Source organism: Felis catus, chromosome D1 (genome assembly GCF_018350175.1).
Source record: "Felis catus isolate Fca126 chromosome D1, F.catus_Fca126_mat1.0, whole genome shotgun sequence".
NCBI lineage: Eukaryota > Metazoa > Chordata > Mammalia > Carnivora > Felidae > Felis > Felis catus.
The window spans coordinates 9,727,731-9,742,143 of NC_058377.1; the positions used below are offsets into that span (position 1 = coordinate 9,727,731).

Consider the following 14,413-nt stretch of genomic DNA (forward strand, 5'->3'; position numbering starts at 1 on the left):
GAATCACAGATTCCAAGATTGCAATACTCTTAGTCCACATACTCTGTCCAGGGTTCTATTTACAGCCTACCGTAATTTTCAGTGGTGCACCTGCTGCATTTCCAAGGGGGCAAGGTTTATTTTTGGCACAGCTCCTCCTACTTCTCTCCTATCCATGGCTTCTCTTCCTCTGACCTCCAGACACTCAGCATCCTCGCACTGATCTCTCATTTGCCAAAAACCTGTTGGTACTCCCTGCCATCTCCTCCTCCTCTTTCCAGCCCCAAATCGAGTCCTATTTCCAGACTCTGCAAGGAAGTAGTTGGCCTGGTTATCTGATTAAAATAATCTGATGGAGAAGACTCTTAATTTCTGTTCAAAAAATGTACTTTAAAGGCAGAGGTTGTTAGCTTTAGATGGGTCTCTATTTGCATTTTGGGGTTCTTATGTAAATAGCTTTGCATCAGGTTCCCAAAGGAACCCAACCCCAGAGCATTTATAACACATTACTCTAACTGGCAAAATGTATATAGGAACTCTTTTTGAACCACGGTATGGATGTGGGCTCCTGGTATAGTGATAAAAACCCTCATACTACTCTCCTCAATCCAGAAACCTGTCTGACAACCTTCCTTCTCACTTTTGCAAACAACATAATTCACAGTAGAATAAGGTATTGCATGCACAATACCTTATTGAAGGACAGAAAAACAGCGGGTAGAAGGCCCAAGAACCAACTGATCCTACATGAAGAATATTAATAATATAAAATGTATACATATACACATTAAATTTTCATTTAAAAACTAAAACAGAAGCTGCAAGAACAATATCTACCATATACCCCTTATCTAGATTTATCATTTGAACATTTTGCCACATGATCTATCTTTGCTAAACCATTTGAGAGTAAGTTACAATATCAAAAATACTCCAGTGTGTGTCTCTTAATAAGGGCACTCTATTTCATAACCACAATTACAAAATTCAAAAGGCTTAATTAACATTTAAACAAAACTATTATCTATTATACAATCCATATTCAAATTTGAACAATTGTCCTGAAAATATTCCTTTATAGCACGTTTCTTAAAATTCAAAATTACATGTTGGCTTTAGTGGCAGGTCTCTTTACTTAAATCTATAATGGGTTTTCAGCCTTTATCATTCATGACACTGACTTTTTTTTTTTTTTTTTGGTATAGGCCAATGGCTGAGTAGACTATTTCTTAATTTGCATTTTTCTAATTGTTTCATTGTGATTAGATTCAGAACATGGATTTTTGAGTGAGATACTATATAAGAGACACTGTATCCTTGTCAGTATCTCACATCAGAAGGCACATCATGTCATTTTTATCCCATAAGTGGTGACGTTAACTTTGATTATTTGTTAGGGTGTTGTCTGTCAGATTTCTCCACTGTAAAGGTGCCATTTTGTCACTTTGTAATGAATAAGAAACCTGAGGATACTTTGAGAGTGTGTAAATATCCTGTCTCGGGGATTTTAACATCTATTTTATAATTTTTAAATCTATTGAGAATTCCATATCTGAATCAATTATTATAATGGTTGCAAAATGGTGATTTCCTACCATTTCTTCCAGTGCATTAACTGTCAAAAAGTTATTTCTCCCCCCACCTTTATATTTATTTAACAGTTTAAGATTAAAGATGCACTTGTGTATTCTTTTTTGAATTATGACACAATGAATTTCATTTTTATCATTAATCATTCATGGTGCTCTAATTGTCCCAGTTTTGGTAAGTGGAGTTAGCGTCAAACCGGCTCGTTTCCTTTTTTTTTTTTTTTTTTCCAACGTTTTTTTATTTTTTGGGACAGAGAGAGACAGAGCGTGAACGGGGGAGGGGCAGAGAGAGAGGGAGACACAGAATCGGAAACAGGCTCCAGGCTCCGAGCCATCAGCCCAGAGCCTGACGCGGGGCTCGAACTCACGGACCGCGAGATCGTGACCTGGCTGAAGTCGGACGCTTAACCGACTGCGCCACCCAGGCGCCCCCGGCTCGTTTCCTTTTGATGTGTGCTCACCATTCCTCGAAAATCTTGCTTCCTGGCACAAGACCTTCAAGGACATTTTATACTTTCCATCTTTCTGACCTCGAATCAGCCATTACTCCAGAGTCTGGTTCCTCTTTTGGTAGAGATTGGCATTTAGAAAGCAAGATCTGGCGCCATGTAATATATTTCAAAATGTTACAAGAACACTGTTCCTGTTTCCTTGGGCCGCCACACGGAAGACTGGTGTGTGGTGATTTGCAATCCTAATTCTACCATGATCTGCATGACCCTGGCAATTCCCTTCATTCTTTGGGGCTTGATTCATCATCTGAAAAGAAATTGGATTAGACAGGTATTTCTTAACCTTTTCAGGGTCACCGACACGTTTGCGAATCCGACAAAAGCTACGGTCCCATCTCCCCACAGACCATCTCCAGAAAGCAAACATTCGCATACATTTTAGGCGGGCTGAGACTCTGAAGCCCATTTGAGGCTCCAAATCCCTGGATTAAGTGATCTCTAGTGTCTTTTCAAACGCCGACATTCTGTGTGTCTATAAGCGACCCTGCTGCTATCAGAATGATTCCTCAGAGACATCAAAAGGTGGAGGGATTTCTACAAAAACAGACGAGAAAAGGATACAAAGAAAGGAGCTTGTGAGCAACGCGTTGCTCAGCCACAGTTCTTGCCCGGTGCCAAATGCAGGCACAGGTGAGCGGTTTTGGCGGGAAGCTCCCCAGGTAGGCGGAGAACACCTAGGCAGGGGAAGGAGACCGCAGACCCGGGCCAGGTCTCTGCACCCCTCCGTTCCGCCCACCAGGGCTCGCTCTTGCCCTTCGTCTGGGTGGCCGAGGAACTGGGCGGGCCAGGCGGCGACCCCGCCCCTGGCAGCCGCGAGGCAGTCGAGAACCCCGGGCACCGGCGTCCGGAAAGAACGCGCCGTCCAGGCCCCGCCCGTCTTCCCTCCCTCCCCGCCGCCGACGTCGGCGGTGCTCCGGTCGCCATGGTGACCAATCGAGGCCCGGGCCCGCCCCCGCCTCCCAGCCCCGGCCCCCTGACGTCGGCGCACGTCAGCGGCGGCGCGCGCCTGGCTGGGCCCTGCGGAGCGGGAGGGAGTGAGCGAGGGAGCGAGCGGAGCGGCGTCGCCGGAGCCCAGCCGCGCCGCCGGCCCGCCAGCCCGCGCTCCAGTCCGCCGTGTCTAGCAGCGGGGCCCAGCATGGTCATGGCGGATGGCCCGAAGCACTTGCAGCGCGGGCCGGTCCGGGTGGGGTTCTACGACATCGAGGGCACGCTGGGCAAGGGTAACTTCGCTGTGGTGAAGCTGGGGCGGCACCGGATCACCAAGACGGAGGTGCGGCCCGGGGCTCGGCGGGAGCGTCCGAGGCGAGGGTCCGGGAGAGGAGCTGTTGGCCGGGAGGGGCGGCTGCAGCGGGGGGTTGGGGTGGGGGGGGGCTGGGTCTCCAGCTGAGGCGAGGGGCCTGGGACAGTGAGGACCTGGGAGGTTCGGGGGGTCGGTGAGCGCCGAAGGGCTCGGGGCCCGCTCCCCCGGAGTCGAGTGTCGTCCAATCAGTAACCCGACCAGCCGGGGCTTTGCCTTTTCTACGCCACCCTCGGTGGCCACACAGAATTTCGCCCAGAGCCTCCCACCCGGGCCGTGACCTGGTCCGTGGCCTCCGCTCCAGAGCCCAAGTTCCGCGTCTTCCCTGCTTTCAGCTGGGGGGGTGGGGTGGGAGGGGAAGTCTGGGTGCTCCCGGGCTGCGCGGCGAGGGACGGGGCCGCCTGCGCCCGGACTCCCGCGACGGGGCATCGCGCGGCCCCCATGACCGGGGCGCCCCTCCTTGGCCCGGCGAGGACGGGGGGCCCCCGGGTGGCCGGGAATGCCCGGCCGGCCATTGTCCATCTTGTCTCCCTGCTTTTGCCCGACAGCGTCTCGGATCTGGTGTCAGCCTCGCTTGATCTCGTGCCTGAGGCATTTCCATCTAATACTCCAGACAATAGAACTGGTGTTAAAATGGTCATCCCTTGCCTTTGCACAGTCGGTGGCTCGGTCTTTCTTCGCCTGGGTTGTCCCTTTACCAGGTGTGCGTTCTGGCTGCGAAGACGCGTTCCTTAAGCCACATCTGAGGCCGCCTCTCTACTCCTAAAGCCCTCAACTGCTTCCCGACGCCGAATCCTGCATCCCACCCCCCCCCCCTCCGCTGCACATTCTAATGCACCGCACATATCTTCTCACGAGTCTCTGTTCTTACCTAACCCGCCCCCCTTCCTTTCACTGCCTCAAGCTGCTCTCCTCGGGGTCTCTATTTTAAGACGTGCAAATTAAATACTTCAGAAAAACAGTTGAAACAAAACCATTCTTTAGAATAAAACCTTGTGTTTTTGACGTACTCTACCCTGCCTTATTGTAGTTGGTCTGGAGTTTCGTCCTTTTTCAGTTTTTTTTTTTTCTTCCCGGTTTTCATCCTATTCAGTTTTTCCCCTTATTAGTGCAAATGCACTACAGCTTGAATATGCAATAACCTAGGACTTTTTTTTTCCCCCCCAGAATGGCTATGTAAGGTGAAGGACATTTGAAAACTTGAGTCATTTTTGTTGCTGTTGTTCTTGGAAGTTTTGCTTAATGTGAAGGAGTCCATTTCCAAAAAGTAGGGGCATCTGGCGTTATGTCATCTTCAGTTTTTGTTCTCCACCCCCCCCCCCCCAACTAGTCCTGAGGGATTCCGAATCTGACTTATTTTTTTGGTATCAGGACCAAGGTCACAAATTTACCATTGTCACCAATTATGCTAAGTTTTTAATGATAAATAATGGGACTGTAATGAGATTACTTAATCCTGATCCCAGCATTGCTAAAAATGAAGACGTTGATGCCATCCCTCTAAAGAACCATGGCCTAATGCCTTGCTCTTTCCCCATAAATTACATTAAAAGAAGGCATTTTTAATTGTATATCTTTATGTGAGCCCTTGTTTACGGACTCTAAAAATCGAACCAGTTGTGCGTTAAAGAAAACGTCTACAGAACTTCTGAACATTTTTTATGTGGTTGAATTCCAAACCCATTAGTTCATAATTTTTTTTTCTCATCAGCTTTTAACAGTGTTGGTTGCAAGGTTTAATTAATTCAGCTGTTATTTATTAGGTCAAATGTAGATAATACGGTATCGATTTAAGAACTGTTTATGTGGAGCTGGTGTGAGTGACACTTTCGCTTGAGGTTGACAGTTTAAACCGAGTGCCTTTTAAACTGATATAGCTGGTGGAGCTAGGGGGCACTGTGGAGCAGTACGGTGGTTTGGCTATCGGATACTGAGATCGATGCGTTTGTAATTGAAGGCACAGGTTGGATCCTGAAAGATCGCTCACATCCTCGTATACATGTGTAAAATGATTTAATTTAAAAGCTCAATTTCTAGTCCACAGAACCCACCTATCTCCCTTTGCTTTTCAAAAGAAGGTGGCCTTGGGGCACCTGGGTGGCTCAGTCGGGTAAGCCTTGGACTCGCTTTCAGCTCACATTCTGACCTCATGGTTGGTGGGCTCCAGCCCCTGGTGGGGCTCTGCCCGGACAGTGGGGAGCCTGCTCGGGATCCTGGCTCTTGCCCTCCCTCTCGCTCTCTGCCCCTCCCCCGCTCATGCTCTGTCAGTCTCTTTCTCAAAAATAAAATAAAATAAAATAAACTTAAAAAAAGGTTTTTAAAAAAGGTGCCCTTAACATATAATAAGAAATAACGTGAATTTAAGATGGGTGCATGTTCCTGGTAATTTGGTGTGAGTGGCGATTTTAAAGTTGAGAGGAATGAGGGAAATAGGAAGGTAGTGAAGAGAAAAAGTTCTTGTAGATCTGAAGTTTTGGAGAGTTGCTCTGTGAGCTTTCTCTGTAATTTGCATTAAGAATTGTTTAGCAACAGCACTGATACAGTTGTTTCTTAAAGTATACTATTAATAAGGATTTTTAAAGCAGTGTTAGCTTCATTCGCTGGATGATTGATTGTGTCTTCACTTGATTGATTTGTGTCTTCAATCAATACAGCTACCTCAAATACTGTAAATAAGATGGCTAGTGGCACCCTTAACGTTTCATTTATTATTTTAGGTTCTCATTGCTGAATGTATTACAGTAATTACAGTGAGAGGAATTAAAGTGGTGTAAAGAACAATATCAGATAAATACCATGATCGTACTTACGCTTATAGAAATTTCTTCGATATAGTATGTCTTAAAATCAATGTAAGTTTGTGTTTTAAAACTTAGAGGTCTTGTTTTCCAAGTTTGAACCCATGGCAAATTTTAGGACTTAATTTAAATGTCTGTGTGATGAAAAATTGGACCTCGTTATTTTTTTTAATGTTTATTTTTTGAGAGAAAGAGAGAGGGGGCAAGGAGAGAGGGAGAGCGAGTCTCAAGCAGGCTCAGCTCTGTGAACGCAGAGCCCAAGGCAGGGCTCGATTCCAGGAACCCTGAGACCGAGACCTGAGCTGAAATGAGTTGTCTGCTTAACCAACTGAGCCACCCAGGCACTCCAGGGACCCAGTTATTTTCACTTGGCACTTCTCTGTCACTCGTTGTGAATCACGGAAGAATGATGTATTTTCTACACAGCTTGGGAGATCCAAGACTGTTTGCCTTTTAGGAAAAGAAAAATCAGTACACAAAAAGAGATCTTCATTTTGGTCTAATCTATCAAATAGCTTAACATTGTTTAAGAAATGTAATTACGTTCTCATCTGAAGCAGTATTCTTATGTTAGATCTCTATGTAAATTTTGCACACAAAAGGCAAGGCAGGTGGTGGTAGAATCCAGCTTCCTAATATAATACTTCAGAAAAGCTTTGTAGTGTTGGTTTGTGGTTTATGAATTAGAGTAGCTAATTTTGTAAAATTAGCATAATGGGAAAAGAATAATAGCATTTAGACTGTTAAACTATTTTAGGCAATAGTGGTTGCTAGTTTGCTATGCTGTGTGTGTCCTTGAGTAGTGTTTTATTTTATGAATACTGTGCTAGCAAGGAATTGTTTCCTTCTAATTGTATGGCTAGTTTTTTTTGTTGTTGGTTTTGTCTGTTAAATAAAATTCCAGAAAAGTCGTTTGTGCCCTTAAACTTTTTTTTTGTTTTGTATTAAAGAAATAGAGTCTTACTATAAAAAATAGAAGCATATAGTGTACAAAGAGTACATGTGTAATTCCTCCACCAGTGGGAGTAAATCATTCTTATGACGTATTTCCCTCTAGCCTTTAAAATTTTTTTCCATAGATGAGATTGTATACTATATACACTTATATAAATTGTATCCTTTTTTCCATTTATCATTATAGCATATTTTGCTTAATACATCTAACTTCATAAAATATTTTTAATAGCTGCATAGTGTTTCACCTAGTGGATGAATCCTCTTATTTAACAATTTTCTTATTAAACATTATGTAATTTCCAGTTTTCACTTAGAGTAAATAATTTGCAGTGAATAATCTTTGTATATGTAACTCTGTGCATTTTTTCCTGGGGGAGGGAGCAGGAGTGGGTAGTGAAATTTGGAGGTAAATTCCTAGAGGGGAAATTACCAAGTGAGAAGATACTATTTTCACATTAAAAAGTAATATGTATTATCAAATCAATCATGTTTATAATTGAAAAATTTTTAAGTATAGATAATGAAAAGAATTATTGCCATACCATAATATCACCACCCCCAAATAACCATTAGTTATTGTCAGATTTTTTTCTGTGACAGATAATTAAATTTCCCTCAATACCGTTCCTCTTGTATTGCTTTAGCTAAAGAGCATGTAAGTGTGTGGTTTGTGGAATCTTGAAGCTGTTTCACAGAGGTTCTGAAATTCAGTGTTGGGCTACTTACTTATCCTTAAGAGAACCTGGAATGCAAAACTGATAGCAAGGACAGCCTGAAAACTGGTTTGTTTGTTTGTTTGTTTGTTTTCACTGAAAAGCTGTCTGTGTGCATTTTGGGGCTTTTAAGTTTAGGCATAATTCTGTACTACCTTAAAATATATTTTTATAGCTTTCCAAATAGTTAAATTGTCAAAATTGCATTTTTAGAGCAAGGGTAGAAACAAGAGAAGATATTATACTCTGATCACAATGTTTCTTGAAGAAGAGAACTTAACTTTTTTTTAATACATTTGAATTTTATATTTTGCTTTAAAGTTTTAAGACTCCTCTCAATAGTCTTAGTAATAATCTTGTGCGGTGAAATATTCCATGTTTAGCAGCAGTACTATGTACAACAGAAGGACTTGTTTTTACCAAATAGTATTATCACTAGTATTTATATCTGGGCCTATGTATGGTCTTTATAGTGTGTTGAAACGAAAATTACATTTGTCGTGGAATATATATGCTTTATTAGAAACTGTTCTCTAGTTTCTTGGCACCCCAGGCAAGTAATAGTTGGCAAATTATTCTGCTAAATATTGCTCAAAATGATCTGTTCTTTTGAGGGAGTAGTTGGGGACAAACATCCAAAATAGAAATTGTGTAAATTTTTATATTCTGTAGAAATTTTTAACTTTAACAGAGTTTAATGTGTTCTGATTCTAATTCTCCTGGGAAATTCTATCTCAATATCAGGCAATTAAGAAAACATTTATTTGGAAATAACTGAAACTGGCCTCTCTTCCTGGATTCATATGATGACATATGACTTACGGGCCACTGCCGATGGCAGAGGCAGTTTCCTTGGAGCCAAGTGGAGTCCAGAAATTCACTAAGATCATTCTTTGCTATTTAGTGTACCTAGCCCTTCTTTCACCTTCTACATCCATATTTTTGAAAAAAGTTTTTTTTTTTTTTAATGTATTTGTATGCCTTTATACAGAAGGTTTGTGGAGAATGCTTTCTCACCCTTCAAAGAGAAATAGCCAGTATATATCTAGTTTGAGATTTTCAAAAGAATGAACGACAATTACTTTTGGGGATTTCATCAGAAGATCATTTTAAAAAACATTTAAAAACACTTTAACAGTTAAAGTGATAAATTTTGGATGAATTAGACTGAAAAATGATGCTAAAATTTAAGTTCTTCTCTAAGATAGGCATAGTATTTATGTGTGTTCCCCAGTAACATAAGGAACGAACACATGCTCATTGGAGACATTGTTGAAAAGAGAAGAAAATAAACATCTTTAATGCCACCATCCAGACCAGGACATCACCGCTATTAATATTTGGTTCATATCCTCTTAGTTGTTCACATATATCTCATATGTTAGTAATGAAATTGATATTGTCTATACATGGTTTTTTTTTACTTAATGACTTACCATTTCCCCAAGTTAAAAGAAAAAAAAAAAGTCTAAAGCGTGGCTAGTTAGTATCCTTACATATGACTGTATTTTATTTGATCAATTTCCTATTATTGAACATTTAGATTATTTCCCTCTCTTGCTGTTTTACTTTATAAGATAATGGTTCAGAAAGCATTCCTGTATATTTATATATCTGTATCTATATCTATCTCTGTGTGCTTATCGGATTTTTCCCTCAGAGTAATCCCATGGTAATGTACTTTCCTAGGTCAAGGAGTATGTCCTTACATCTATGTTACAGCATGAGATGCCAAATTACCCTCTAGAAAAGTAGCACCTGTTAAGTGTCACCAGGAAGAAATCATTTGCCAGGAATATTGATTTTTAACATTTTTCTCAGTTGATAGGGGAAAATAATATTTTTTATTCGAATTCACATATCTGATTTAATATTTTTTATTTACTTTGATTATATGGTTTTATTTTATTTTTGATGTTTTATTTATTTTTGAGAGAGAGAGAGAAAGTGAGCAGGTGGGCAGACAGGGAGGACCAGAGAGAGAGGGAAACACAGAATCCAAAGCAGGCTCCAGGCTTGGAAAAGCTGTCAGCACAGAGCCTGACAGGGGGTCGAACTTAACGAGCCTTAAGATAATGACCTGAGCCGAAGTCAGACGATAACTGACTGAGCCACCCAGGCACCCCAATTACATGGTTTTTATAAGATATGTTATTTTTTTTGTAAATTGCATTTTTATCCTTTGGCCCATTGTTTAAAATTGAGTTGCCATTTTTTTGATTTGTTTAAATAATTTTTAAGACAGAATATTTTTAATCATTTCTTTTATAGTCATGATAATCCTCGGTTCAATTTCTATGGATCTAAAAATGTAGTGACATTTACCTTTTCTCCAATCTGTTTTCCTTACCCACCATTAGAAAAGTCAAATTAAATCTTCATGAGAATTTATTTCATTATATAAATTCTCATACCTTAAAAGTCAAATTTTAAGTTGGAAAAAAGTCAAATTTATTTAAACTTAAAAGGTAGAGAACTCCATGTTAGTTTTACTACTGACTTTTACTGCTTTCAGAAACCCTTTCACTGTGGGACCACTCAGTCATGTTGACTTGTCAGCCAAATGTTCTGATTCCACCCATGATTTGATATATAAGCTTGTAAAGTGCATTTAATGTTTAATTTCAAAGATTTATATGGTAAGAATAATGCTCTTTGGTACTTCAGAAGAACTGTATACAATTGGTATATTAGTGGTAAATAGTGCTGAGGCAAATGTTACCTGAGACAGTAAACATAGGTTAATCCCTTCTGATTTGTTACTAGAAGAATAGCTCTTATTGTGTAACTTCCTTGTAAATTCCCCTAAAGTTACTTTTGTATGTGTGGCTTCTTTAAGTGCATAAGATGAATATTTCTTTAATGAGAAGTGAAAAATAATTTTTGTTAAATTATCAGAAAGACTGGATAACATTACCATTAAATTGCATTTTGAAAAGTGAAAAAATGTCTTTCATCCATCAGCTTAACACTGTTTCCTTTCTGCTCTTGCATTTAATTACTTATCTTCTGTACAAATTTGTATTTTACACGTTATTCCTTATATACATATTGCTTTTACTTTGTTGGAAACATTTTTCTATATATAATCTTTTAATGTTTAAATTTTATGAAATACCCATTTTATACAGAATTTAGAAAACAAAATGACTGATAGTTCACAGATGGGGAAGTTAGCATATGTGATAAACAAAATCATTTCATTTTTTTCTGTTTTTCCTATTAGAAAAGTAATTCATGCTCATTGAAGAAAAATTTTCCAAAAAATATAAAGCAGAAAAATAAAATAATCCCCAATGTTTTTCACACACTGATAACATTTTTGTCATATTTGTATCTAATTTTCCCTGGTCTTTTTTTATACATACCTCCTGTTGAGAATTCACTTATATACCAGTTTTTTTTTAAACATTTTTTTAAACATTTTTGTTCATTTTTGAGAGACAGAGACAGAGCATGAGTTGGGGAGGGACAGAGAGAGAGAGGGAGACACAGAATCTGAAGCAGGCTCCTGGCTCTGAGCTGTCAGTACAGAACCTGACATGGGGCTCAAGCCCACAAACCATGAGATCATGATCTGAGTCGAAGTTGGATGCTTAACCAACTGAGCCTCCCAGGCACCCCTAAATATAATCTTTTTAATTTAAAATTTTAGTCTAAGCACTTGTCTATATTTTTAAGAACTATTATAATAGTTGTGTAACAGTCATAAGATAAGCTTACTATAACTTGAATAATTATTTCCCACTTACTGTTTCTGTTTCTATATTACAAATAATATTCACTGAATATATTTACAAATAAATCTTTATCATCGTTTTAGATTATTTCCTTCAAATAATTTCTCAGAAGTAGAATCCTTAAGCTAAGTACTGTGTGTGATTTTTTTCTTAAGTGTAGTTAACATGGTGTTATTACTTTCAGGTGTAGCATTTAATAATGATTCAACAATTCATACATTACTCAGCGTTCATCACAATAAGTGTACTTTTATCTTTTGATTTTAATTTTTTTTATTTGAGTGTAGTTGATACACAATGCTTCATTACTTTCAAGTGTACAACTTAGTGATTTGACATATTTACACATTATGCTACATTTATCTTGTATAGCTACCATCTGCCCCATTACATCATCAATACGGTATCATTAACTGTATTCCTTATACTGTGACTTTTATTTCCATGTTTTATTCATTCCATAGCTGGAAGCCTGTTTCTCCCTCTTTCTTTCACCCATTTTGCCCAATGCCCCACCCTCTTCCCCTCTGGCACCTATCAGTTTGTTCTCTGTAGGTCTGATTTTGCTTTTTGTTCATTTGTTTTTGGTTTGTTTGGATTCCACTTATGAGTGGAGTCGTATCGTATTTGGAGATATGATGGAAGATACGAGGAAGGAGAGAATCCCCAGCAAGCTCTGCCCTGTCAGCGCAGAGCTGGACATGGGCTTGATCCCACAAACCATGAAATCAGGACCTGAGCCAAAATCAAGAGTTGGATGCTCAGGGCGCCTGGGTGGCGCAGTCAGTTAAGCGTCCGACTTCAACCAGGTCATGATCTCGCGGTCCGTGAGTTCGAGCCCCGCATCAGGCTCTGGGCTGATGGCTCAGAGCCTGGAGCCTGTTTCCGATTCTGTGTCTCCCTCTCTCTCTGCCCCTCCCCCGTTCATGCTCTGTCTCTCTCTGTCCCAAAAATAAATAAACATTGGGAAAAAAAAAAAAAAAAAGTTGGATGCTTAACCCACTGAGCCACCCAAGTGCCCCAATTTCATCCTTTTTTATGGCTGCATAATCCATTTTACATATACACACACATACTACATCTTCTTTATCCATCTTTTGATGGACACATTGCTTCCATATCTCAGCTATTGTAAATCATGCTGCATTAAACATAGGGTTACATGTATCTATTCCAATTAGTGTTTTTGTTTTCTTTGGGTAAATGCCCATTAGTGGAATTACTGGATCATATGGTGTTTCTATTTTTAATTTTTGACTAACCTCCATACTGTTTTCCACAGTGGCCTTGCCAGTTTATATTCCCACCAACAGTGCACGAAGTTTCCTTTCTTCTCCAGATCCTCACCGACACTTGTTATTTCTTGTCTTTTTGATTTTAGCTCTTCTGACTGGTGTAAGGTAATAACTCATTTTGATTTTGATTTGCATTTCCCTGATGGTGACTGATGTTGAGCATCTTTTCATCTGTCTGTTGGCCATCTGGATGTTGTATTTGGAACAATGTCTATTCAGGTCCTCTGCCCACTTTTTAATTGGTTTGTTTTTTTTGGTGTTGAGTTGTATGGGGTTTTTGTATAGTTTGGATATTAACCCCTTATCAGATACCTCATTTGCAAATATCTTCTCCCATTCAGTAGGTGGCCTTTTTGTTTTGTTGATGGTTTCCTTTGCTGTACAAAAGCATTTTATTTGGTATAGTCCTAATAGTTTATTTTTGCTTTTGTTTCCCATGCCAAAGGAGACCTATCTAGAAAAATGTTTCTATGGCTGATTGCAGAGAAATTACTCCCTGTGTTCTCTTCTAAGATATTTATGGTTTCAGGTCTCACATTTAGGACTTAATCCATTTTGAGTTTTGTTTTTGTGTATGATGTTAGAAAGTGATCCAGTTTCATTTTTTTGCATGTAGCTGTCCAGTTTTCCCAGCACCATTTGTTGGAGATTATCCTTTCACCGTTGTATATTCTTGCCTCCTTTGTTGTAGAGTTGTTGGGTGTATTTCTAGGCTTTTGTTTTGTTCTGTTGGTGTATGTGTCTGTTTTTGTGCCAGTACCATACTGTTTTGATTACTAGAGCCTCGTGATATATCTTCAAGTCTGGGATTGTGATACCTCCAGCTTTGTTTTCTCTCTTAAGATTGCTTTGGCTACTTGGGGTCTTCTATGGTTCCATACAAATTCTAGTGTTTTTTTTGTTCTAGGTCTGTGAAAAAATTACTGGTACTTTGATAGGGATTGCATTAAATTTATAGATTGCTTTGGATAATATAGACAGCTTAATGGTGATTCTTCCCATCTACAAGTGTGGAGTATCTTTCCATTTGTTTGTTGTGTTCAGTTTTTCTTTCATCACTGTTTTATACTTTTTGGAGTACAGGTCTTTCACCTCCATGGTTAAGTTCATTCCTGTGTATCTTATTCTTTTTGGTACAATTGTAAATGGGATTGTTTTCCTAATTTCTCTTTCTGATATTTCATTATTAGCCATAGAAATTCAGTAGATTTCTGTATATTAATTATATATCCTGTGACTTTCCTGAATCCATGTATCAGTTGTAGTAGTTTTTTGGTGATGTCTTTAGAGTTTTCTATTTCAAGTATGTCATCTGCAAATAAAGTTTTACTCCTTCCTTATGAATTTGGATGCCTTTTATTTCTTGTCTGATTATAGTGAGTAGGATATCCAGTACTATGTTGACTAAAAGTGGTTAAGAGTGGACATGCTTGTCCTGTTCCTGATCTTGTAGGAAAAGCTCCTAGTTTTTCACTACTGAGTATGATGTTAGCTGTGGATTTGTCGTGTATGGACTTTGTTATATTGAAGTAG

General features: G+C 39.6%; 1 protein-coding gene across 3 annotated transcripts in view; it reads left to right on the forward strand.

Annotated features, from left to right (window-relative positions):
* Window positions 1-3,079: 3,079 nt before the first annotated feature.
* Window positions 3,080-14,413, forward strand: part of SIK2 (salt inducible kinase 2) — a 123,336-nt gene continuing 112,002 nt past the window's right edge. For all 3 annotated transcript variants that reach the window (XM_011286338.4, XM_045038269.1, XR_006585914.1), the window contains exon 1: window positions 3,080-3,350. In XM_011286338.4, coding sequence (XP_011284640.1) covers window positions 3,216-3,350 — 135 coding nt within the window. In that variant the 5' untranslated portion in view covers window positions 3,080-3,215. The remainder of the gene's footprint in view (window positions 3,351-14,413) is intronic.